General features: G+C 40.8%; 1 protein-coding gene across 24 annotated transcripts in view; it reads right to left on the reverse strand.

The window, feature by feature from the left end:
• The window catches only part of Sgip1 (SH3GL interacting endocytic adaptor 1), a 217,617-nt gene that overhangs the window by 47,422 nt on the left and 144,610 nt on the right, over positions 1–25,585 (reverse strand). For 12 of the 24 annotated variants that reach the window (XM_076934590.1, XM_076934587.1, XM_076934582.1 and 9 more), the window contains 6 exons: positions 13,160–13,184; positions 12,200–12,251; positions 10,360–10,445; positions 6,666–6,758; positions 3,186–3,260; positions 498–995 (listed from right to left, as the gene is read on the reverse strand). In XM_076934590.1, the coding sequence (XP_076790705.1) occupies positions 498–995; positions 3,186–3,260; positions 6,666–6,758; positions 10,360–10,445; positions 12,200–12,251; positions 13,160–13,184 (829 nt within the window). The remainder of the gene's footprint in view (positions 1–497; positions 996–3,185; positions 3,261–6,665; positions 6,759–10,359; positions 10,446–12,199; positions 12,252–13,159; positions 13,185–25,585) is intronic. The other 12 variants (XM_076934591.1, XM_076934592.1, XM_076934593.1 and 9 more) reach the window with 2 other exon arrangements.

Here is a 25,585-nt window from a genome sequence, read left to right on the forward strand (position 1 = left end):
TCATCTAATGGTTGTTCTCAAGTGCTCCTCCCCACACTTTTACTTATAAACTGTAGGGCCCCTGTGAGGCGTCTGACCAAAAGGAAAAAAGAAAAAACATCAGACATTTAACCTGTAATCTACTTGCTGTGACATCTATCCTTCTAGAACTTTCTGGAATTCTAAACAATGACATCGCAGCTTTCTTTATTTAAAAAAAAAAAAAAAAACAAAACAAAAAACAAAAAACCAGTCCCCTCCATACCTCCTAACTGTAGGGTATGAGTCAGGGCACTCCAAGGGCTGGGAGTGCAGGACAGGACACATTCACAGGCTTGGACTCAACTGGAGCATTCAATGGACTAGAACATGCCACAGGGCCACAGGACACCAGACCAAAGGAGGAATGGCAGAAGCCCTACAGCCAGTTGCCAGGCAGGAGGAGGGTGTTGCTCTCACATCGCAGCAGCCACGGCCATTCCCGAGCACACGAAGCACACTCAAACAGTAAGACATACCACTGGTGGTCCCCGTACCACTGCCCGAGCCAGGTCCGGGGGACGAAACCACAGTCCTGTAGGTGGGTGGTGGTGGGGGAGGTGGAGTTGCTCTCTGTCCCAACCCACACTCTTTAGGAGATGAGAGCGTTTCTAAGTAATCATCTTTAATGAAGGTCTGCTCAGCGACTTTCTTCTGGACTTCTTCTAAATTGAGCGGAGATGGTACATGGCGAGGACCAGGAGGCCCTGGGGGACCTGCAGAGCCTGGGGGGCCAGGTGGGCCTGGAGCTGGGGAGTCAGCTGGGATGTCTGATGCAGCTGGTGGGGTCACCACCTTTTCCCTTGGAGTCAACTCTGGAGTAACATGTTCCGGGGATGCATCAGAAAAATGGACCCACTTCTCTTCAGTATTAACGGCAACAGACTTGGGGGACAACACTGGCCCAAAAATGCTGTCCAGGTCACTGATGGATGGAAGTTTCTCAATTTTGGCCTCTGTGGCTGCCTGGTCATTTCCTGTGGTTAAAGTAGTTGATTTTAAATTTTATTAACTCTTACTATTATCTGTATAGGGGCTCGAAGGAGGCAAAGCTTAGCAGGCGTATTTGCACCTTGTAAGGTGCCTCAAATCTTACACCTTCAGGGTGTAAAATTACCTTTATTGAATTATGCACTGAAGGTCGAGGGGCAGGTAGATGCTCACTTCAATACAGGAGCATCACATTTCTGTGCTACTGCTCACTCCTTTGAAAGGTGACTGTGGCTGACCACCTCCTCGTTACTTAAAATGCGGACGGAGCATGATACCCCTCTGGAGTGCAGTAGCGGTGATCATTTGGAAAAGATAGAATGAGGGTCACAGCGACCTTCAGGCTCTGAAAGGGCAGCTACCCAAAGGGAGGGCACTTCTGAAAGGCTGGTCTGCTGAATACACATAAAATGCTGGCCACAAAGATTTGAGCTCTGAAAACCGTGCTCATCTTTACAAAGTGTCTCCAGTCTAGGGTGTTAAACAGAATGTTTGGTGGAATTAATGATAATCTCTGATAATCGGAAAAAAAAAAAGACAAAGCAAAACAGAACAGGACATCACGTTTAGCTATAGGTTTACTTTAAATATACCAGAAACACAGAAAAGTGTACTTAAGACGGTCACTCCACATGGATATGTACAAACACACACACCACACTCCATACACAACACACACAGGGGGCACAGCAAGGCATTTGCTACTGATTAGAAATGTTATAGGTGTACCTGCTTAACAGAGGAGAAAAACACCATCAAGCATCTTTAGGATTTTTTTTTTCTCACAAAGCTGAGCTTGTTAACAAATCGGTAGTGACTGCGATGCATAGCTTTCTCAAGTATGATGCAGAGTATTCCATTTTGCTTAAATGTTACCAGTATATTCTTTTCAATATGTATCAATAATATGGAAAAATTAAAAACCAACTTCTTCAGTGAAGTATAAAATATTTGATAATTACAATTTGGAGAATAGTCCTTTTTCTTTCTTTTAAACAATAAATGAGGGTATTCAAGTTAGAAGTTGTTACCTAAATAGCTGAAAGGCACGGCCAGACCTCATTTTACTTGTAAATGACTCATGGGCTATAAGCACTGGCTTGGTATTTCCATATTTCTGTTTGGAAAGGAGTTACTTTCCAAGGCTTCACAGCCACAGATAAATGGGGCAGCATTGTGCACGGCTGGCAATAAGTTATAATTTTGTTACCGTCACAGTTTATGTGGAAACACAGGGTCTCCAAACAGCTGAACTCGCAAATACCTTGTTTATGATGGTTTTGATGACTCTCTGTTGGGTTTGAGTCAGTCTACGTTTCATAAATGACTGTGCCTAGCTTTCTGTTTCTCTGATAAATACCCTGTTCTGTCGCTATCAAATTTGCCAGGCTGCAGAGACAGTCAAGCATAAACCTGCTACAGAACTCCAAAGGTGATAAAGAGCCATATTCTAAGGCCCAGGTAAATAAAATCACCATCACCATTTTTGAATTGCTTGTCCAATAAGATCCGGCAGATTATAAATTGCATGAATGCATAGTATTGATTTTTATAGGAAGGAAAAGTGGTGCCTCAGAAATGATATGTATAAAATAGTTTACAGCAATTCCTTGCCATATTCTATAATGATTACCCCAGCTTTAGCAGTTAAATGACGAAATATATGAATGGCCACTGGGGACAATAACCCCTCCACCAATATAAGGCTCATCCTGGGGCCCACTAAGGCTTTTAAACACTGAGCATTCATATGTATTAGTTCTAACAAAAGGCTTAAAGACTTGAAAGATTCAAACTGTGCTTTGACACTTCATTTTTAAATCATTCAAATGAGAGCCAACACAGTCAAGACATGGAGTAAACCAAACAGTTGACTTTTTGTCTTACAGCTATTTTACTCTATAATCTGTGAAGTCTTCATCACATACACTGAAGAAAGCCCGATCGTGTGAGTACCCATGAAGACCAAGGGTGTACTCTACAGTGAGTCAGCAGATTAACTTGCAGTGAAATTGAAATTCAACACCAATACTGTGCGTTTTTTTTTTTTTTTTTTTTTTTTTTTTTTTTTTTTTTTTTTGCACAGCCTGCACTTTCCAACATCAAGGGCATGTTGCAGTCCAAGGCCATGGCTGTGTTTGCCACATCAGCTCAGAACGGTAAAGATTCTAGTTTACCTGTTGCAACTGTTAAGGGGGAGCCCGTTCGAGGCGGGGTGGCTGGGACAGTTTTTGGAGGCAGAGGTGGAGGTGCTATAAAGAGAGAAACAACGTGTCAGTGATCACATTCTTCCAAAATTATACAGCGAAGTAAAGGATGTATGATTTAGACTTTTATCTATATACCTAGTCTTGGAAATGGGCTCGTCATGGTCTAAATGTTAAAAATGGCAACACCAAGTGTGCTGGCTAATTTGTGTCAACTACATACAAGCCAGAGTCAAAGGAGAAGAGGAAACCTCAATTTAAAACATGGCTCCATAAGACAGGGTTGCAGGCAAGCTGGTAGAGCTATTTTTTAAAATTAGTAATTGTTGTGCAAAGGCCCTGTCCATTGTGCGTAGGGCCACCCCTGAGCTGGTGCTCCTGGGTGCTATAAGAAAGCTGGCAGAGCAAGCCATGGGAAGCGAGCCAGTAAGCAGCACTCCTCCATGACCCTGCATCACCTCTAGTCTCCATATTTCTACCCTGTTTGAGTTCCTTCCTTGGCTTCTCTTGGTGGCCAGTGATACAGAACTTGTAAGCCAAATAAACTCTTTCTTTCCAGGTTGCCTTTGGTCGTGGTGTTTCGTTGCAGCAGGAGCAACCCTGACTAGGACACCAAGAGACAGACATACTCAGACTCTTTCATCTTATGCCCATGGGAGTTCTTCAAAAGGCCGTATACAACAACATCAAAGTTTTATTCATTCAACAAACATCAGGGCACAGGTAAGTTCAGTCCCTTTACTAGGACTCAGGGGCACTGTGCTGACTAAACACTGGCTCTGCTCAGGAGGAATTGTGACTGAACATGAATCCTAGTCACACACAGCTCCAGTGCTGGGTGTGACCAGGGAAACAGTAATGTTCCCGAGGGGGGTCCATGGAGGGGTTTATATCCAGGCTGGATACGGTGGATCTGGACAGACTTTGTAGCACTATGTTTTTACAATCTTAGAATGTCTTAGGAAGTGAGGGATGGTGTGATGGGTCAAAGAATAAATATCAAAGAATAAATATTCCCAGTAGACACTCTTACGAAATAAAACCCTAAGATTAAGAAAAGCAGAACATTGTGGCCTCTACCAAAATATTTGTCCTTTCAAATAGCGTTTCTCATTTTGTAGATAAAATCAGGTATTATTCTTCCAATAGGTAAATGATCTTTTTCTCTTTAAATATATGTTATTTTCTCATCTGCCATGTTTGGTAGATTCAGGAGTCCACACAATTGTCATAAGCCCTCCCTAACTTCAGCTGTGAACCCAAGTGTGAACTCATCTTTCATATCCTGAGATCAGAATGATACAAGTGGGCCCAAAGCTAGGAAGCCCTGTCTAGTCTTCTCTACCCTTTGCACCCAGGAAGAGTATCTTCCTCACCTTCCTCCCCTCTTTACTCTAAGTACTATTTTATATACATAAAGATAGAAGGGCAGAATATATAATATAATATATTACACTATGTTATATAATTTTAAAATAATATATAATATTACATAATTATATATTATATCCATTTTTTCTTTTTTTGCTCTTTCAATATCTCCACTTTATTATAAAGTTATTTTTGTATAATAAACCACACATAATAGAATGGAAGTAGTTATTGATTCTATTTCTGATTTAAAAATTAAACCTTATCACCACTGCATCTTGAATAAGAAACCCAGGAGCCTGTAGGATTTGGTACCCACAGCTCGGGAACCTGTCTCTGACGGTTTCTTCCCACTCAGCTGTGTTATTATCCATCCTTTTTTAAGGCTCATGGATAAGTAATTCTCTAAAATAATTTTATTTTATGTGTGTAAGTGTTTGCCTGCATGTGTGTGCGACAGTGTGAGTGCCCATGACTGTCAGAAGAGTATCCAATCCTGTGGGTTGGAGTTACAGAGAGTTGTGAGCAGCCAAGAGGGTGCTGGGAACCAAACCGAGGTTCTCTGCAAGATCAGCAAGTGCTTTAAAACCACGGAGTCATCTCTCCAGCCAGATAGGTGGTTCTTAGTCTTAGTATTAGCTGTCGAAAAATTCTTCCGCAAGTGAATATTTTTTATAGAAGTTAGTAGCTAATCAGAGATTCTGCTCCTTACCCATCATCTCTATAAAAAGTCAAGATGGTAATCACTAGATATCATAACATAAATCAGATACCCAGATACCTTAAGGCCTAACACTGAAGAGGAGAATGCACACTGTAACCACAAAGCAAGCAGAACTAGAGGATGCCTGTCTGTTAAACAGCAGTCTTGGCTGTGCTAAGTGGACATGCAGAATCTGCAGTTCACAGCTCTACAGATCCAACTCATTATCATCATAAACATGACTTTTTAAACTTTCTTGCCACTTGAGTTTTCTAGGAATAGATTGGCTAGCTCATATCTGTAACGGAAGGTGTCCACCCCCCACCACCCCCCAAGGAACTTCACATTGGCATTGTATATTGTATTCCAAGTGTATGGAGAAGCAGCACTCAGAATCATGTCTCTAAGGTTTAAACTGTCTCTGATAGACCCTTCAGAGTTCAGAGGTTTGAGAAAAAGCTGCTGACTCTTGCTTTTCCAACTATTTTGAGGAAAATAGGTTTTGCAAAGGCTGGATCACATGGCTTTACAGTGAAAACATTTCCAGCAAATAACTTTTAAGCCTTTAATTTTGAATCCCCTTGGCTAATTCCTATGGTTAATTTTACATACCAAAAAGGAAGCCCCGGAGATGCTGGGCTAGAGAAAGTACTTGTTGGTGATTATCAATGTATAAACAAGACCCTCTAAACTCCTTAACTCCTCAGGTATCTTTCCTGAAACGCCACTCCTCCCATCACTATTCCAAGGAGTTCCTTTATACATGTCCTGCTGTGTGTTTCTATTGATGGAGACTTCATAAGTCCATAGGCAGCTGGCTTGATCTACTGAGGAACCCAGTCAGCTCAGTTAGTATAGTGCATCACAGGTAAGGCATTTACAAGGCCTCTTGGGACCCTCTCCAGTCACCTGGGCTAGAGGCAGCACAAGTGGCCTGGTCTCATTGCAGTATCTCTGTGCTTTCAAGCCTGCTTGTCTTGCTTTCCAGGAGATCTTTCCTGTCTGTGGGTTCCTTCTGCCCTGTGCAGTCTCACACTAGTCTCTTGGGACTAGAAGAGACCCAGTCAGACTTGTTCAGTGCTCATGTTGTGTGGTTGTCTGGTGCCTTCAGCTTAACTTCATATTTGTATATAGCTAGCTACACAGTAAAGATGGATGAACAATGGGGCATGTAAGATTGTCATAAGAGGGGCTGCCTCAAGATTAACAATGCCACTTCATTTTGTTATTTTATCCCAGCTTAGGTAACCTGATCTAGTCTGTTAGATAGTAATGCCTCTTTTTAAATTCAAATTTTATTGACCCAGGCCTTCTAGGAGTTGTCTAAAATTTTTACTATGCAGCCAGAACGCAAGATGAGTAGACACATAACTTACTTCCAGTGGGAAAAGATCTTGCTAGCTTTGGCGACTCCATGCTTGGGTTAATTGGTTGGCCCGAACCCCATATCTCAGGCTGATCTAAAAGAACTGGAAACACAAAAATTAGAATTTCTCAGGGTAAGTTCAAACAAGAGTTTAGAACTTCAATTAAAGTTGAGCTTTAAAACACGATCCCCATGCCTTCACTCATCCTAGAAGTTTAGTTAGGAGTGTGCCGATGATCCACACACTCTTTAGGCAGAGAATAGGACTAGAAGCATGGTGTGTATGGGAGCAAGAGGTATCCGTGTGTTTGTACATGGAGCTAAGTTAAGTGAAAATCCAGTTAGAACCTACATTTCCTTCTTGGTTGGTCACCTAAGGACATTCCAGATACCACTACACATTCTGTCCCCGTTTCTGTACCATTCCAAAACTGTAGAAGTTACTTCAAGAAGTCATTTTGTTGTTAGCTAGTTTATTTAAAGAGTTCTATGAATATACTTCAGTGTTGAAACTATCTGGATTCTGTGCAGTGGTTCCTATTTTTAAAGATTGTTCGGGCTCTTAACCCTTTACACCATCATAAAGAGGAATAATTATTCTAAAGATGCTTGTTGAACATCTTGAGAGAACCAGAACATTTTTAAAAATTAAATTATTTTTATTTTGTGTGTATAGGTGTTTTGCATTCATGTATGTCTGTGTAGCATGTGTGTCCCTGGTGCCTGAAAAGGCCAGAAGAGGGAATTGGATCCCCTGGAACTGGAGTTACGGATGGTTATGAGCTACCATGCAGGTGCTGGGAATTAAACCCAGGTTTTCTGAAAGAACAGCCAGTGCTCTTAACCACTGAGCCATCTCTCCAGCCCAGCAACTAGAAAATGAATAGTTCCTTAGATGTGTGAAACAGATCAAGGAAACTAGGTATTGGTCTAAGAGCTCTGAATTTAAAACATTATTTTCTTCCTTTGTTTTGCTGCTGTCCACATGTCAATCAAGTCTTTTTCAGCAAGCGCAATGCTATTCATTGTGCAGTAGGGGAAACAAGTCGGATGTGGACTACACTGTAGCTTCTAGACTACTGTAGAATCTTGGGCAAGCCATTTAACCGCTCTGAGCATTCCTCCCGCAGTGGGAAGGGGAGACAATAATAACCCCAGGAAGACATTATTCAACTGGAAAGGGATGAAGAAGGTGGCGGGGTACAAACACATGTATGCATGAAAAAGGTACATGAAGCACTCATCTGAGGCCAGTAGCTGGTATTTTGTATTTCATTCTCAAAGCACCGCCACGTGGTAAAAGTCAATGCCTTTTGGGGAAGCAAAAAAATCCCAATGACTAACACCCATAGAAAAAGCAGAGGAGCCGAGACCTGATGCAGTCATAGTTCTTTGCTTCCTAGGTCTTCTAAGTAGCCCACATTACTACCCAGGAAGCACTGCCAACCATTTAGCAATGCTGTGAGAGAATTATCTTCATTTCTGCCATTACTTTTGAGTTGCCTACCGAATACATATTCTACAACTAAGTATTTAAATCTTTAAAATTGGCTATCTTTTTGAAGAGCTATAATATATATTTTCATATAAAATACTTCCTTTAAAAAGATCTATTATTTAAATTTTATTTATGCCCAGTGCATATAGTAACGATAGTAAAATCAGTCTGAAGTAGCAGATTATCTTGTCTGAGCTGACAAGAAAGAGAAGGTTGGCCAAGGGAAGGCCTTGTGTGGTTGGTGCAAATGCCAGAACTTTGCAGAAGTTCAGTGGCTAAAGCCAGAAGGACAGTCAAGCCAGACTCCTCAGAGAGTCTAGATATATGTCGGCCCGTCACAGGCTTCCATGCAGGGAGTGCCAGGAACAGCATTGCCCTCCACAGGCTCAATGTTGGGGAGACAACCTAGATTTTAAAAAACCGTTTCTATTTTCAGTGGAGATATTTTTGTATGCTTATGGAATTCCTTAAATGGCCAAATTCAAATGCAACATACCAGTTCTCACCACTTGTTACCTTACAATTATGTATGAAAAACGAGACTGAACATAGATGACTTCGTAATACAAACAACAGCCTTCCCCCAAGGCTACAGTTTGTATAGTTCTAGGTTACAAGTGTAATGCCACCAAGAGGGGCTTTAGGAATGCATTTTATAAATTTGTCTCACTACATCATTGAAAGCACCCAGGCATAGCTGGCTGCTACGGAACCAGTCTTCACAGAAAAAGGAGTTTTAGTTGGCCATGTTGCACCAAATTCTCTGCAATGCACTCTGGTCAAAAGTGATCTGTTTTGAATTTAGACTTTGTTCTTGTGACAGGTGTCAGTGAGTACTTTGGCACCTTCTGGAATGGTAAGAGCTGGAGCAAGTCCTTGGGCTCAGAGATGAAGGCAACCATTGATAGTTAAAGAGTAGGCCTGCCTCCCTAAAATAGGAATGTTGTTGCCTTTATACTGTTAGCAAGAAATAAATTCTGCCTTCATTACTGTACTTTGAAATCTCTTTGTTACTTTAGATTAGTCTACTTGTCTACTCACTGTGTAAATTTTTTTGTGACAGGGTCTCACTGTGTAGCTCTGGATGTGGAACTCACTCTGTAGACCAGGCTAGACTAGAACCCACAGAGGTCTGCCTGTCTCTGCCTCCCAAGTGCTGGAATTAAAGAATTAAAGACATGCTCCACTATATCTGGTAAGTCTTAAGGACATTTCTCTAATGGAGCCTAGAGAGTTACTATTTTATCACAGAAAAGATAGCATTTTTTAATTATGTGTATATATATATATATATATATATATATATATATATATATATATATATCTGTCTATGGACATACACATGTGAATGCTGGTGCCTCTGGAGTTAAGAAGAAAGTCCCCTGGAGCTGGAGTTGCAGGCAGTTGTGAGCTGTTCAATATATGAGTACTGGGAACTGAATTTGAGTCCCCTGCAGGTGTAGCGTTTGCTCTTAACCATATTTCCATAAATGTGGGGCTACATCTAGCACTAATTTAGAGTTTTTAAGTCAAACAATTTTTTTATAATGACATCCAATAATATCAAGGCCATTTAATGGAAATATATGCGGTGGGCATAAATAAAATTCAAATATAGATTTTTAAAGGGGGGGTTTATATCAATAAAACATACATTATAGCCCTTCAAAAATATGGGTAATTTTAAAGACTTAAATACTTAATTGTAGAATATGTATTTAGTAGGCAAACTCAAGCCAATAACAGAAATGAAGATATTTTTCTCATAGCGCTGCTAAATGTTTGGCAGTGCTTCCTGGGTCTTGAGCCCATAGACCCCATGCACTATCTCACTGACACTATCAGCTCTGATGAGGTGGAAAATGGTGAATGACACCAGAGAGGCCTCCCTCCCCAGGGTGAGAAGATCACTGTCCATTAACACTCATGCTCATGCCTCTCTGTGTTTACCCCATAAGGATTTGTATAGATCTGCACTCACTTTTACTGGCCTATTTTCAGCAGTAAATTTGTTAGCCATCAGTTATCCTGGGAGTAAAATCTCAAATCCTGAAATAATGGATGTTTTCCAATTAAACTGAGAGCACACTCGGAGCTTTTGTTCCGCCATCATGGTCTGATGGCACATTCACAACACACTTCAACTCTGTACGTTTACCTTGAAGAAGTAACGAGGCAGCAGTGCTGTAGACATACAGTTTCCTACCTTCCGTCTTCTGCTCATCAAAAGCTGATTCTAATGGTGGACCGAAGAGGGGAGCAAGGGCCAGAGTGTCATCCAGAGGCTTCTTGCTAAATCACGAATTTTTTTTTTTGGGGGGGGGGGAGGAAGGACAGAATATACAGAGAGAAGGATCAAAAATTAATGCTTGATACCATATACAGACTCCCACTTTCCTTGTTTAAACAAATGTGCATTTGTGTGTGCAGGCATGTACACGTGTGTATGAAGCTTCTGTTGGGCTTAGAAAGTAGAGCATGAAGATGTCACATGCAAAAGGGTCATAGCGGGAGATAAGAGCCGGTGCTCCTAATAGAGGCTCGTGTGCAGTGCCCACAGAGGCACAATGAAGAAGAAAACGCTGTCAAAGGGTAAGTCTTTACACACAGAAGTGACATATTACAGATGCCAGCTTATTACAAGGCACCTACCTGTCACACGAACTAAAAACTACACATATTTACTTTTCATAGTTTTGAGACAATTTCTTATAAAACCCAGATTGCCTTAAATTTAACTCAAGATCCTCATGCCATTACCTCCTGTGTGCTGGGGCTACAGGTTTGTGACAACATGCTTGGCCTAAAAATCTATACTTGTCATTGCTTGTGCTGGCTAGTTTTTAGGTCAGCTTGACTAGGCTGGGGTCATCTGGGAAGAAGGAGTCTTAATTGAGAAAATGCCTCTATAGGATTGGTTTGCGGGGTCATTTCTTGACTGATAATTGAGATGAGAACCCAGTCTATTGTGAGTGGTTCCATCCCTGGGCTGGTGATCTTGGGTCTTGGAAGAAAATAGAGCAAGCGGTGAGAAGCAAGTCAGTAAGCAGCATCCCTCCACGGCCTCTGCTTCAGTTCCTGTCTCTAGGTTCCTACCTTGGCTTCTTTTGTTGATGAACTATTAAATCTTTTTCTCCTCGAGTTCTGTTTGGTCATAGTATTTTATCACAGCAATAGCAACCCCAACCAAGGCATCACCATACTTTTTCTTGTAGTTAACACAGTTTAATGAAAGTCAGACATGGGGCTATTTAAGGGGTGCCCAGGAAGTTTGTGTTAGAATAAAAATTTTAAAAATTTAATTTTATCTTGCCCCCTCCCACTTAACAAACTAGTGATGTCACGAATCGAGTACATCTTAGAGAGGGTATTGAGATATCTCATCTTTCATCTTAATTATGAATTGATTATTGAGCAAATGTTGTAAAATTGCTTCCATAACTTCTCCAGACCTGATTTCTGTCAGGGAGCCTAATGACTTTTGTGTGAGTGTCTGAGTGTCATACAGGTGAGGGTGGAAGAGGAGAGGGGAGAGGCTGGTAGAAGATGAGATAGCAAAGAATCTACATTTTTAAGAGATGTAGCTAACTATCACTTTGGGAAACAATGTCTGTATATAGCACGTCACTCAAAGACTCCACAGTGGAATATAATAATTTGTGGGGTGAGGGTGGGGGGGGGCAGAAAGAACAACAAAATAAGAGGTTCTTCTGGTATGGAACTTGGAATGCATCATCAAAGCCTATTCAACTGTCAGACTTCTCTCTTTTTAGGGCAATATAATGTATCTCAGATGAACACTCCAGAAGTTAAAAGTCCTCTTTATGAAGAACCGAAGGCTCTAATTCTGCTATAGACAAATGCAAGCACTTACACAGTTTCCCCTTTGGGCTGCATGTATGAGAAATGACAGCATATTTGGCCCATGCTAGGGATATATGAACTCACACACGTTAGGTCCCTCATTCACAGAGGCCTAGAGAATATTTGCTGAACAGTTAAAAGTTCATGGTTAGTAAGATGCAACCAGTATCTTTCGTGCTCACCTTGTAAGTTCTGGAGTTGGGGTGGAACGCCTGGGTCTTGCGACTTCTTCACCTGACACACAGGACAAAGGACCTTTTTAGACACATAGCAGTTTCTTCTGCTGTGTCCTATGAGCTATGTTTGGGAACACTTAGAGATTTAAGTCTCATCAATGAGCAACTTAACATGGAAACTGTAAAACAAACCCTCTCTCCTGGCAGTGTGGCAGCCATATATCTGCCATGTGTAGTAGGGTTTCTCTGGCATTTGTGAAACCTCATTAACCAAAGAACAACCACAAACAAGCCAACAGTTGAAGACTGTATGCTGTAGAGCTCAGAGGAACAGCCCACCATTCTTCAAATGCCTGCTCCCTGGATGGGTTCTGGTTCTCAGTTACCATGAGGGAGTAATAATCCAGGCCACACGCTCATAGTACACAGATCCAGTCCTCAGCCTGCTCTTTTCATGGCAAGAAAATGGTGCACCTTTAAGAATTAATTTAGATTTTCCGAGGATACACTGCATGTGGCAGGAGGGGTAGCAGACCCTATAGATGATTACCTGTATCATATCTCACTTGGGTGGGCTGGACATTTTATAGCCAATAATATAAGAATGGATAAGTTGTATCTGCCTTTAGTTTCTTGTGCAGTCCCTTCTTCCCACCCCTAGCAAGAGTGTCTAATCAAATACATTTGAGTAAATCAATTTCTAGGTTTAAAGATACAACCAGAGCTGGCAAATGTAAGGAAGGAAGCACCAGTATTTTTCCAAAAACATATTGTTTTTTTGACAATTTGAGCATTATTCAGAACCAGATACCTTCCATCAGAACAGAAATCTTCACTGTAAATGTTTTTTAAGCCTTAAAAATCAATTCCCCAAACTGCAATTTTAATGCAAATATACTCCAAGATCCAAGGAACTATTCCTTCTGCCAAGCCATACTCTATTTCTGGGAGCTAAGATATACTTACTGGATAAGTTCCTTTTAATTGCACCCTAGAATTAGAAATAAACACTATAAGGCTTAAGACCACAGATATGTTATGTACAATATGTATTATTTCTGTCATTTCAATTAAACTGAACTCTGAGATACCCCAAATTGGGAAAAAGAAAATTTGTCTCAAAACCACATTGAAGTTGGAACCTGTACCTACACACACATACCAGCTTCTCACGTTCCTGTATCATGATTGAGAAGAGGGAGAATGATCTCTAAGTCACCAGAATGAGCAAGCCCCTTACCTGGGTAGATTTAGTAAGGACACAAATTAGTCTCTAACACAAAGGATCCCCTTGAACTCTAGCAATAAGAATCCAAATTTATTAAATGTTCATTCAGTCTTTGAGAATTCTAGAGTGAGTACTGTCTGCTACCGGTCAGATAGGATCTTGCAGCAGTTAGTACAAACAGTCATCAGAACCAATGAATGGTGACTATTAAAGATTACTCATGTCTCACAGACAGGAGTGGTTTACTCAGGGAGCCAAGAAGCTCCACCCTCTCTCCCCATCTTCTCCTTTGACTCCTGTCTCTGCTTGCCATCAGTCAGCCAACCAGAAACTCTCTTTTCCTGAAAGGCTAGTCACAATGCAAACAGACCCTGCAGGGAGCGTCCAGGCACATCACCTCTAGAGCTACAGAGTTTGGGCGTAAATTTAACCAGATAACAAGAAAAGCAACTCATGGACTAAAAGTCAGGAGCTGTGAAAGGTTCTTAGCATGGTTCTTTCTGGAAAGGGGCAGAGCATGGCTCGCCTTCTGAGAAAGATGGGGACGGTGGAATACAAGGAAAAGGTCCAAGAGGTACACACCCATTCCCGCCTTTCTCACTGTGGGGAAGGGAGCTGCTGGGCTGTGTTCTCTCAGGTTATAATGTCAACAGTGTAGGGCATGCTTTAGCACTCTACAGAAGATCCATGGGATGCATGTCATCTTTCCTAGAGCTAGCAAATCTGATGGTTTTCCGGTCCCAATTCAAATCCATTTATGACAGAACAGTTTGAGTAAGAACAGATCCATTAAATGATTCTTGGTGGGTGGCTTAATCTCACAGACTGCATTTTCTAGTTTATTTTGCTTGAAAAAAAAAGGCAATATGTTTGGTCTTACTGTGTGCTACACAGAGAATGGTCACACGATTAGTAATGAAGTAAGTAGGCTGATTTCAACCTGCTTTGCTCATTATGGGAGTTCGAATATAGGAGATATATAGACAAATGATCAAAGAATGAACAGTTACAGCAGACTTGAAATGGTTTCTGTGTGTGTGTGTGTGTGTGTGTGTGTGTGTGTGTGTGTGTGTGTGTGTTGTGTACCCTCAGATGGGAGAAGTGCCTTAAGGTCTGAAGGTAGGCACAGCAGTTCAAGTACTGAATCCCAACAGCAATGAGCTGATGGAAGGAGCGGGACTAAATCGTACTGTGAGAACTGCGATCTAGCAAATAGGTGATACCAGAGCCTCAGCTGAAGCCCTTCAGGTCTATCTGCACTGCTCATGTTATTAAAATTGCAATACCCAAGAAAGCAAGAGGGGCCCTCTTCAGTATTCACCCAGTACCATGTGTACTTATCCCTGGCATAGACACTTATCACTGAAAGTCAGCAAGGCAGCTCCTGTAACAGTATTGTGTACACCTCAGCAATGGGTGAGTTTAGTGGAAGCCAGACACAAGAAATATACAGGAAGGCTTGGCTATTTTGAAATGAGAAGGAATAATGTAATTACAAAGGAATAGATTCTAAATGGCCTGCAGCAACAACCCAACCCAATAAGAAGGAGTCTCACTGTCAGCTGGGTGTGTGGCACAGTCCTTGAGGACCCAAGGCTGTAGCATGACAAGTCAAGAAAGAGGCTGAGGTACTGTCACCACAGAGTCCACATCCAGAAAGGACACACATTGACTGGAACCTCAAGTGACCATGTTTTCATTTCAATGACCACACACACACACACACACACACACACACACACACACACACACACACACAGAGAGAGAGAGAGAGAGAGAGAGAGAGAGAGAGACATACATTGTGTATACATATTTATACATATATATGTATATATATATAAACATGCACATTTATGAATTAGTAAATTACTTGTCATTTTGAATTACTGAATTCATTTCATATTAGTTACTTCTCACAATCTGAGAAAGCACCCAATGACTGAGTCAGAATTATCATACTCTGGATCTGAAGCTACCATCTCATAGCTTAAACTGAAAACCAGCAGCATGTCCCCTGTGTAGGGTAGTATTTGCCTCAAAATAGTAGTAGATTACTGATTGGTACAAACTTAGAGTCTCTCTCTCTCTCTCTCTCTCTCTCTCTCTCTCTCTCTCTCTCTCCTCCCTTTCTTTCTCTCTTCTCCCAATCTCTCTCTTCTCTCAGATCTCCTCTCTCCTTCCCTCTCTCTCCCCCTCTTCTTCTCTCTGAGATGGGATTTTGCTAAGTATTCCCAAGTGGACTTGTGCTCATTATGTAGCCAAGATGGCTCTGAACTTGCAATGAGAACTTACAATGATTTTCTTGCCCTAGAGTCCCAAGTGCTGGGGTTATAAGTGTGCACCACCACACCTGCCATACCATCTCTGAAGGGACTGATTAGGTAGATGGGCTACTTCAAACAGCAAAGAGTCTTCTATATTGTTTTAAATTCTTCTGATTCTTTGACCTGAGAAAAACAGCTGATTTTCCTTTGAAAGATGTGGACTACCATGATGAATATCTTGCCAAAGTTGTCTAAAATGATGAGATTTTGAATAATAATGTGACATCTTAGAGAGCATGCCTCCCTTTCTCAGGGTGAGTTATGAATACATATTCATGTGTATTGACCAATGTAAGCTATGGTCCAAGGGCATATCTTGAATTTGGGTTTAAAAATAATATTTAAAAATTCCTTTCTTCAGTTTCATTACTCTTTTAAAAAGTCTTTTATTATTTTAAAATTATGTATAAATGTGTGTGTGAGGGCAGGTGCATGTGAGTGCAGGTTATGCAGAATCAAGAACAGGGCAGATTCCCCAGGGCTGGATTTACAGGCAGCTGTGAGCTGGCCAATGTGTGCTTTGGGAACTTAATTCAAGTTCTCTACAGGCTCTTCATCATTGAGTCATTTTTCTAGCCTTACATCATTATTGTCGTCATCATCATCATCATCATCATCATCATCATCATCATCATTTATTATTTCTGAAGAAATTTCTCTTCTTCATTATCACCTACCATCACAACCACCACTACCATCTCCTCCTCCATCATCATCATCATCATCACATCATAAATACCCCTACATCATACACCAGATGTACACTACTCAGCACTAATTTAGTTTGTTATGGACAGATACTATGATAATTCTAAACTATGTCTTCAAATTTAGACAGTCTGTCAAGTTTCCAACCAGTGAACACAGTTCATTGGCTTCTTGTACACTGGGCGATCATAAGGGTAATGGGAAACCAACTTGACCACCTTCTTTGGCAGCGACTTTCTCTACACATGTTTAAGGTTTAAAATGTTGAGAGTTCTTACCGGGCTGCGCCTCTGTGATCAGCAAAAAGGAAGAGAGAACAGACACCTAGTCAGAGAATGATGGATAAGTCAACAGGAGTGGGTAACAGAAGACTTCAAAACAGCTACCAAGCACACACTTTGAATCACCAGGTCAGAGCCAGTCAGGCAGGTAGGCATGTGATCAGGGCTCATGAAGCCACAGAAGGCTTTGGAGAAACCCAAAGAGAGGCTACTGTATACATCTTCTCGATTGTGGTGGACTTTTTAAAAAAAATCTATCCATAAGAACAAGGTAGGAATATATAGAATCCCCCATTAATGATATATTATAATGTCTTGTCAAAAGCAGTTTCTTTCCAGGATATTTGGAGAAGGGACTTAGAGGATATCTAGATAGCCTAGATAAGTCTGTTTCTATAAACTAAACATCATGCGCCAGCATCACTGATGCTCCCTTAGGCCCTGTATCCTATAAGCAGGGCCCAAGGGAGCCTCCAAAGATGTGGCAGGACAGAAAGCCTACTCTCTGGATTTTCTCTTCATTGTTCTTAGAATGCTTGTCCATGGGAGTAGTAGTTATAGTTGTTTTAAAGTGCAATCTTGATTTGGGGAGGCGGGTCACCTTCTTATGGTTAACCCCCAATAAATACATATGGGAACTGGGAAACTGCCTGGCAACAGTAGACACTTGTGGACCAGGTGATGTCTGGGGACACATTGCACAGAGTCCCTGCTGTCTTGACTCCTCCCACCTTGGTGACAGCTGCCATCCATGTGTCTCAGGACTTTCCTTTGGGGTCTTTCTGCTTCAACAGGAGGGACTCGAATGTGGGAGGTGAAGGGGGTAGGAAAAGATTTGCTTTTAAGATGGATTAAAAGAAGCTTCTGCAGTAGAGGCCAAGAGCTCAAACACAGGGACAGGCAAGGGGCTCAGAGGAAGATGAACTGATCCCAGGAACAAAAGCTTGTAGCCTTTTATACTTGGGAGGCTGCTGTGGACACTCAGTTCAAAGTGAAGTCTGAGACGCAGTTAGTGAGTCAGCAGAACTGAGACCAGGTGTTAAACCTCCATTACTGTGATTTCAAGTATGATATTGTGGGAGGATTCCTGGAGTGAGTTGTGGCTGGTGCTAAGGCAGGGGCTACCATCCAGGCATGGCCATTTATGAGACTGGTCAGGTTTGTAAAGGAGTTCACTAGACATATGCTAGCCAGCCTGACTCCTAGTAGTTTAGACTTTATTGTTAGTACGGCATCAACTGCAGGCGCCACTACATGTTCATCCCATCTTCTTTTAAACCACTCTCTGTGTGGATGCAACCTAAGCAGTTCTAGAGCAAAAGGACACAGTCTGTCTCCTTGGGCTGAGCGTATCGTACTGTTTTGAAGGGAAAAAATATCACTTTTTAAATGACTATTTTGGCTACATTATTGTTTAGTGACCAGGCTAAAGTTCTTTAAATAAGGAAATATGGAGGTTACATGACAAAAACGATAAATGCTATAAATAAGACACTATAGGTGACGTACTCCCCTAATATGAGATTATGGTATTTCATGCAAAATAAAATGCAGGCTGTGGCCAAATAGAGGCAGAATCTTAAATGTAACACTTTCTCCATTTAAAATTAAACAAAATATTTTAAGAATATTACCAAATATATTAACTTCAAATTCAGCCATATCTTAATTTTTCTATGAGTTAAAAATATATTTTAGTAATTAGTTCATTCTTATATTTTTTTCTAGTAAAGAGAAAGCTGCTGTGATAACATTTAGAAACATCATTTACATTTTTTCCATCTAAGCCTAGCTGTTCAAATGCATGCAGTTGCAGGCTGATTAGCAGGAACCCCAAAGACACGAAGCTGTGCCAAATACAGACGCAGACAGTTTCAAGGTCTATGATTAAGAGCTCCTGAAGCCCTTAGAAGCAATAGATTCCTAGTAGTCAAGTGGAGAGGATTTACACAACTCATTACTATCAAAGATCTCTACAGGAAAGAAAGGCCAGGAAAGTTATTACCAGCTGGGGTGGGGGTGGGACCTTTGCCTGCTAATCTGTTTTATGTGTGAGGCCCTGACTTCCTTCTGTGCATTGTAAAAGGGAAATTATTTAACTAAAGTTCAAAACATTTAATGTTTTGTGTTCTATGGATCATAGTATTTGCATCAAAGGTAGATGAGAATGGATTTAGGATCTGGTGCTGGTTTGTTCTAGAAGCAGGGAACCCCGTCTAGATGCTCTCAGGATAGGAAGACATGGGTAGTCAGGAAACCGTATATCACTAAGCTCTGCTGCGTTGGCCACTGGACCCACAGTGTGAGGAGGCGGGCTCACTGCTGCTTCCTCTTTAAAGAGAAATGAATAACAAGATTAAACAAATGAATTGGTCTAGTTTTTAAATGTGGGCCAAAATTATTTTTAACTGCGTAACCAAGTAAAACACCCATTCAGTTGTGCAGAGCCTGCAGGTGGCTAATGCATTTCTTGATTGCAGACATTTGTAGCACACAGAATTTGTTCTCATAATATTGGTCATACCTGAATCATTCAGTCAGAGGCCTTGTGATCCATTTGCTTGTTCTCTGGACACATTTCCTCCATTCATAATTAATCATTATTTAAATCCATTGATCACCTGGTGCACCCTGAAAAGGCTCTGAGGATCAGTTTTATTTTCTCTTTGAGGTAATTTTTGTTTTATATTTTGAGGACAATTTTTGAGGTAAGCCCTGATATTTGTGATTCCCCTATCTCTGTCTCATCGGTACTATGACCATATGGAAACTCAACCACTCCAGGATTAAAAATAATTTTTTTATGTGAATTCTGGAGATCTAAATCAGGTCTTTGTGTTTGTAAGCAAGCACTTTAACAACTGAGCTATCTCTCCAGTTCTCATGCATTGCAGATTTTTCTTGGAAAGAATTAGAATTCGTTAACATTAAGTTATTACTCTAATTGTGGCCAACAGATTGTGTCACTTTTAAATGCTTTAGGGTCAGGGTAACATATACAGCAGGTTTCTATTTTCCTCGCTATTGTATTTGTCAATATTTAAGCTTGTTCTTGTGAATTACAAGGTTGGCTGTATCAGCTATTGATTGTTTCCAACTAGACAAACTTAGGTGATCTTCTAAAACCCCATTGGGGAGATGAAACTAAGATTCCACCAGTAATTAACATTTCATTCACAGGGGAGCTGACTAAGGAATCAGCATGGTGGACATTTCAAAAAATCAGAGAGTTACACAATGTCTTAAAGGCACAGTGAACGTGAGACCATGGCTAGTTCTAGTTGCTGTAAGGACAATGTTTTTTTTTTTTCTTGGGAGGAAAACTGAGGCGGAATGAAGAGTTCTGAAAGTGGTAATGGCAAATTTTAATGAGAAATGGCCAACTTTGCTTAACTCAGAGGACAATCTACGGTCAAGAATGTATGAAGTTGGGCCCACATAAGGCTGTACTGAGAGCATCAGTGATGTGGTGTGCCTGGCACACCGTGTGACTCTCAGCTCATGCACATGCACAGAGCTTCAGCATAGTAACAAGAGAACACAGCTGAAGTTGCACTTTGGTTGATTTTAATTTCAGAAATATAAAAACTTGGATCATATTTTGGTGAACCTTATGCTTTGGACTCATTTTTGTTCTCTTGTGTCTCCCTTTCCACCTCCCTCCTAACATATGAACTTGGAATGCAGTTTCCTCATGAGGTATGGATGGAGCCAGGGCACAAGGTCAGCACATGCTCCCAGCAACCCCCTAGCTGAGCTTAGTGTAATAACCCTCCACCTCTTAGTGTGTGCTGATATGAAAAGACACGTTTGTATTTTACATAAGCATTACCCGCAGCAGTCTTGGATGGGCATGCTATGAACATGTTCCCAAATTCCAAAAAACCATGCAAATAGGAGAACGAACTTTTCTTTCTTTCCTCCTTTTTTTTTTTTTTTTTAAAACAATGTTTTAAAATCTAGTTTGCTCCAAGATAAAGATGCAATCGTATTATGTCAGATTGGTGCTGTCACTAAAAACTACCCACTGGCACTAGCAAGTAGCAAGGTGATTTGTGTTTTATTATATTTATAGTGTGTGTCTGCATGTGGGTGCATGCATATTATTGCTTGTGTGGGAGTCAGAAGACATTTGTGGGAGTCAGGTTATTTTCCTTCTACCATGTGATTTCCAGGATTCAAACTCAGGCCATCAGGCTTGGTGGCAAACACTTGTTAACCATGGGGCCATTTTCCAGTTTATAAACATGTCTCTTTTTGGTCTTCAGCAATCCCCAAAGGGGATACTTTGATTTAGTGAAACAAATACAAATGAATAAAAACAAAATAATTCTATATCCTCTATTGTTCTTTCTCCAGAGGCCAGCTTCATAAACACTCAGGATTCTGGCAGGTTGTCCATTAAAAAATTAAATGTTCATAGTTTTATTTTTGAGGTAGCTTGACCAGTTAATGTGGAAGCTGTAAGAAGTAAAACTTTGGATGAAAAAATATTGGGGTATATGCCAGTGACTGAGGCAAACATAACCCCCTAAAATCTACCTTATATCCCATAACAGTGGGCATGGTATCTTTTAGCAACTGATTTCCTTGTCCTCAAACTGGCCTTTTCATGTCTCACAAAGCTTGGTTTTAATATTGGAAACCTTGTTTTGATGTTAAACAGCCATTAGACATTCAGATGATAAAAATGAATGGAATACATATAATTTGTCCAAAACATGAAAAGGACCTGGTTTCTCTTACCGGACTTTTCCTCTGAAAGTGAAGGCATGGGGAAGAAAAATAGAGAAAATGAGAAGGTTGAATCCATCTTCAAGAAGAAATACTCAAGACTCAGAATGACCTCATTTAAAGCAGCCCACTAAAGCACTGTTTCTGCAAATGCTTTCTCTTTGTGTCTGACATAGTCACTCCTTATTGTCTTCAGTTCAAGATTCTGGAGGGCAGAGACCTGGCTCCATGGCTCTACCCAAGCACATTGTAAGCTTTCTTTTCAATGGTTCCCAATGCTCAACCATTTATGTCTTGAGAACAGGATGTTGGAAATAACTGGAAAATGGCATTAGTTCATTATAGGTAGGCATGGCCATTACAAGACAACATGAGAATTTTCCAGAAACGAATCTCACTATGAAACCTGACAATGTCTCTTCTTAAGTCATCCTGGCTAAAGCTAGCTTGTCTCTGATCCCATCATTCATTTCCTTCTGATCTCTGTGAACAGTTAAATCTTTTATGTTTGGTGAGTGACTCCTGGCCCTCAGGACACTCTTATTTCCTCAATATCATCTCTCACAGACAGTAGTACTCTGCTCTACATGTTCTTCTGGCTTGTGATTCTGCTTCCAGTGGTGACACTGTCTCCAGAATCACCTTCCAAGAAAAAAGTCAGCCAAAAACTTCCTGTCTGTTCAGAGAACAGAATATGAGCTTCTCTCTAGCGTAATGCTTTCCTAACTAACGGGCTGCAGCTGCCTACTGGATCCCACCTTTTGCTTGTTGTTTTTCTTGGGGGGTGGGGGAGTGCCTGAACTTAACAGCACATTCTTGATACATCGAGTGTGGCACACACCAAAGGCTTTTCTGTCTTCTCTCTCCATTGTCATCAGCCTCAATGGCTTCTCCCATACAGCCAACCAAAACTGTTCTGCATTCTTTTTAAGTCCAGAAGAAGAAAAGTTTTCTCATGAGACCACAAGGTCTTTCCCAAAGTTAGACACCCCCACAAAAAGTTCCTTCTCTTGTTTGTTCATGGCACATCCTTAGTTCACAATAACTATCAACCACCTTTCTAAACAAATCAAAAGAAGATGCTCCTAGTACGCTTTGCAGTTCCCATTTTGTTCTGTATTAGCTGCCATCTCTCCTCAACTCCACAGCAGTGGCTACAAGTAAACTCCTCTAACATCAAACATAGTGCTGTGTATGGTTTGCCCTCATGGTCATGGATTCCCTTTTTGGGTCCATTAAAGCATGTAAACGTCTGAAGCACAATGTCTTCTGTTGGAAGCCATTTGCTGCTTCTCTGAAGCAGGAGAGAGAGAGAGAGAGAGAGAGAGAGAGAGAGAGAGAGAGAGAGAGAGAGAGAGAGAGAGAGATCTGCCTACTAGACAGATAGGTCAGGGTCTTCTGGCAGATTTCTCAGCCTGTTGAAGCATGGAACAGTAAGGGGAGGTGCACTTGAGGCTCAAGGCAAGGGGGCTGAAGATTCTATTGACCTTGGTGGAATGAATAGAGAGGCTGTTGAATGGAAAGAGATGTCTTATGTGTATGTTTCAGCAATTGTTTTTGTTAGCTTGTGGCTTTGCTTCTCATGGCACTGTATATTATAAAAAGGCTAAGAAAAGTAGACTTGCTGCTGGCGTGGTATTGACCTGCAGCCCTTCCATATCTGTCTCTTGCATCTTTTTTTCTGCCTTTCCTATCTTTAGTCCTCACTCTCCCCCTCAGAGGCTGTTCCACCCTGGGTTCAGTATAGGTGGAGCTGGAACTGTGGAGCTCTGTGAGTAGGGGATTAAGTGGTGGACATCTCTCGGAAAAAGCAAGCCCTTGTAAAAGGTAAAAGAGCAGTAAGAATTTCTTGGGAGTAATAGACATAGGAAAATACAGATAAGGGAGCTCAGAAAAAGTAAGGGAGCTCAGAAAAGGTAAAAGTCAAAAGAAAAAGAAATAGAAAACAAAAAAAAAATGGGAAATGGAAACATGTTTTTTGTGTCAATGCTTAAGAATATGCTTCACTAAAACAGGGTAACAGCAATGACATAGCTTTTTAGATTTTGTAGAAAAGATTTGTCCTTGGTTTCCTGAGGAAGGTAAAATAAATTTAGCAACCTGGAAGAGGGTCTGAGAAAGACCATGCATGATGTTCATGGACCAGGTAAAGTGACTGTAGATACTTATAGCCTTTGGACCTTGATTAGGGCTGGTAGAGAGAAGTGGGTTTCAGAGAAGAAAAGTGAAAGTGAGCAGCCCTGGAGTTGTGGAGACAGCTGGTTGCATCCAGGGGGCAGTCCCTTGCTGGTCCCAATCTTGACCCCTCCATCCAGCAACTACCAAAGAATTACCAGCCAACCCCTGGAGGGGCGGAGATGGTGGTAGTGGGACTCAGGAGAGAAATGATGGGGGAGTGGAGGAGCTGACATGGAATGGGATATGGTGTCCTGAGTGCCTGGTAGCTGGTGCTGGTCCCCACTTATGCCTCCTCCCAGATGGTGACATGGAACACTGCAGCAGACAGTACTGTGGACTCATGAGTTAGGATTCTTGGTTTTCACACAGGTGGCCCCAAATTTAGATTATATAAATTAACATATATTATACAAGTTAGAAATTATATACATTGAAACATGTATATAAAATGTATATTTTATTCATGTGTCCTCAGAAGATGACCAGTCCTTGATAGCTACATGCATATTCACACATGCATATGTATATATAAATTATCCACATTAAGTATAAATATATTTTACATATAAATTATACAAGTTAAATATAAATTATATACATTGAATATGATTTATACATGTTAGTATATACATTATATACAATGAATAAAATCATACATTAAATATTATTTATATAGTTTAAATATTAATTATATATTAAATATAAATTATGTATGTTAAATAGAAATTAAATGAGTAAACTATAAAATATGAATTATAATCTAGACAAAATACATAATTTTGCATGTCCTCAAGAACAGAGAATTATGGAACTTTTTTTTTTTTTGTTTTTTTGAGACAGGGTTTCTCTGTGTAGTTCTGGCTGTCCTGGAACTCACTCCATAGACCAGGCTGGCCTCGAACTCAGAAATCCGCCTGCCTCTGCCTTGCCCATAGAGTTCTAAAAAATCAGTTTCATAAAATAAAATGGGTAAGTTATATACTCCTTCACTTTTTATTTTGAAATTTTTGACCTTGGATGCCAAGGGATTATCTGCTGCTGAGTGTCTATGGTACCCTTCCACTCAGCAATTTATGCCTAGGTGAAATGGAAGAACTTGCTTACTGGCATATGGCATGGTCTTGATCCAGTATTAATATGAGGATAAGGGCATATTTGTGTTTTTCTGTAGGATGCTGAAAGAGCCTGGCTAGCTCAGTCAGTAGAGCATGAGTCTACTCCTGTTGTATAACAGACATTTGTTAACTATATTTCTAAAACATGGATATAAATACAATGGTAAGTACTAATGTACATCCTTTGGTAAGCTAAAGTTTACATAAGCTTGGGTTAATCAAGAGTCTAAGACTTGGACCCACCTGTCATAGATCAAATGGACTCCAGATAAATAGACCCGATTGTTATTAAAAATGGGATTTCCCCTTCATCTTGGGATTTTTTACCTTCCCCAATTGCTAGACAATTTTAATTTTTGTTCCCAGTCTATATTTGTCCCAGCAGATCTTCTCTGGCTGACAGAATCCATCCAGGGATCAGCTGTGGAGCTGCTGAACTCTGAAATTGCTGAAAGCTGATGTTAACAAGTCCAGTTGATATGACTGCTCCCTGTCTTTTGTCTGGATCAGCTAACCAGATGTTTTGATAAATGCCCCATTGCCCAGCCCTTGACAGGTATTTCAGCCTTCCTGGCCCCTCTGCAATGTCCTAATGTCAGCAGGAAGCAGATACAGAAGAGAGATACAACATCTATTGTGTCCTACTCTACAGATTGAAATACTGAGTCAAAAAAGAACCTCCCTGGGTACACTATGAAAACAAGCCCATATCCCTTGGTAGGTTTTATAACAGCTTGTGTATCCTTGACTCATGCATTGATGGTTGAGCAAATGAATGTTTTTTTTTTACGTCTTGAGATTTGTTTAATGTAACCTTTGACATT

Source organism: Arvicanthis niloticus, chromosome 5, assembly GCF_011762505.2.
Source record: "Arvicanthis niloticus isolate mArvNil1 chromosome 5, mArvNil1.pat.X, whole genome shotgun sequence".
Classification (NCBI taxonomy): Eukaryota; Metazoa; Chordata; class Mammalia; order Rodentia; family Muridae; genus Arvicanthis; species Arvicanthis niloticus.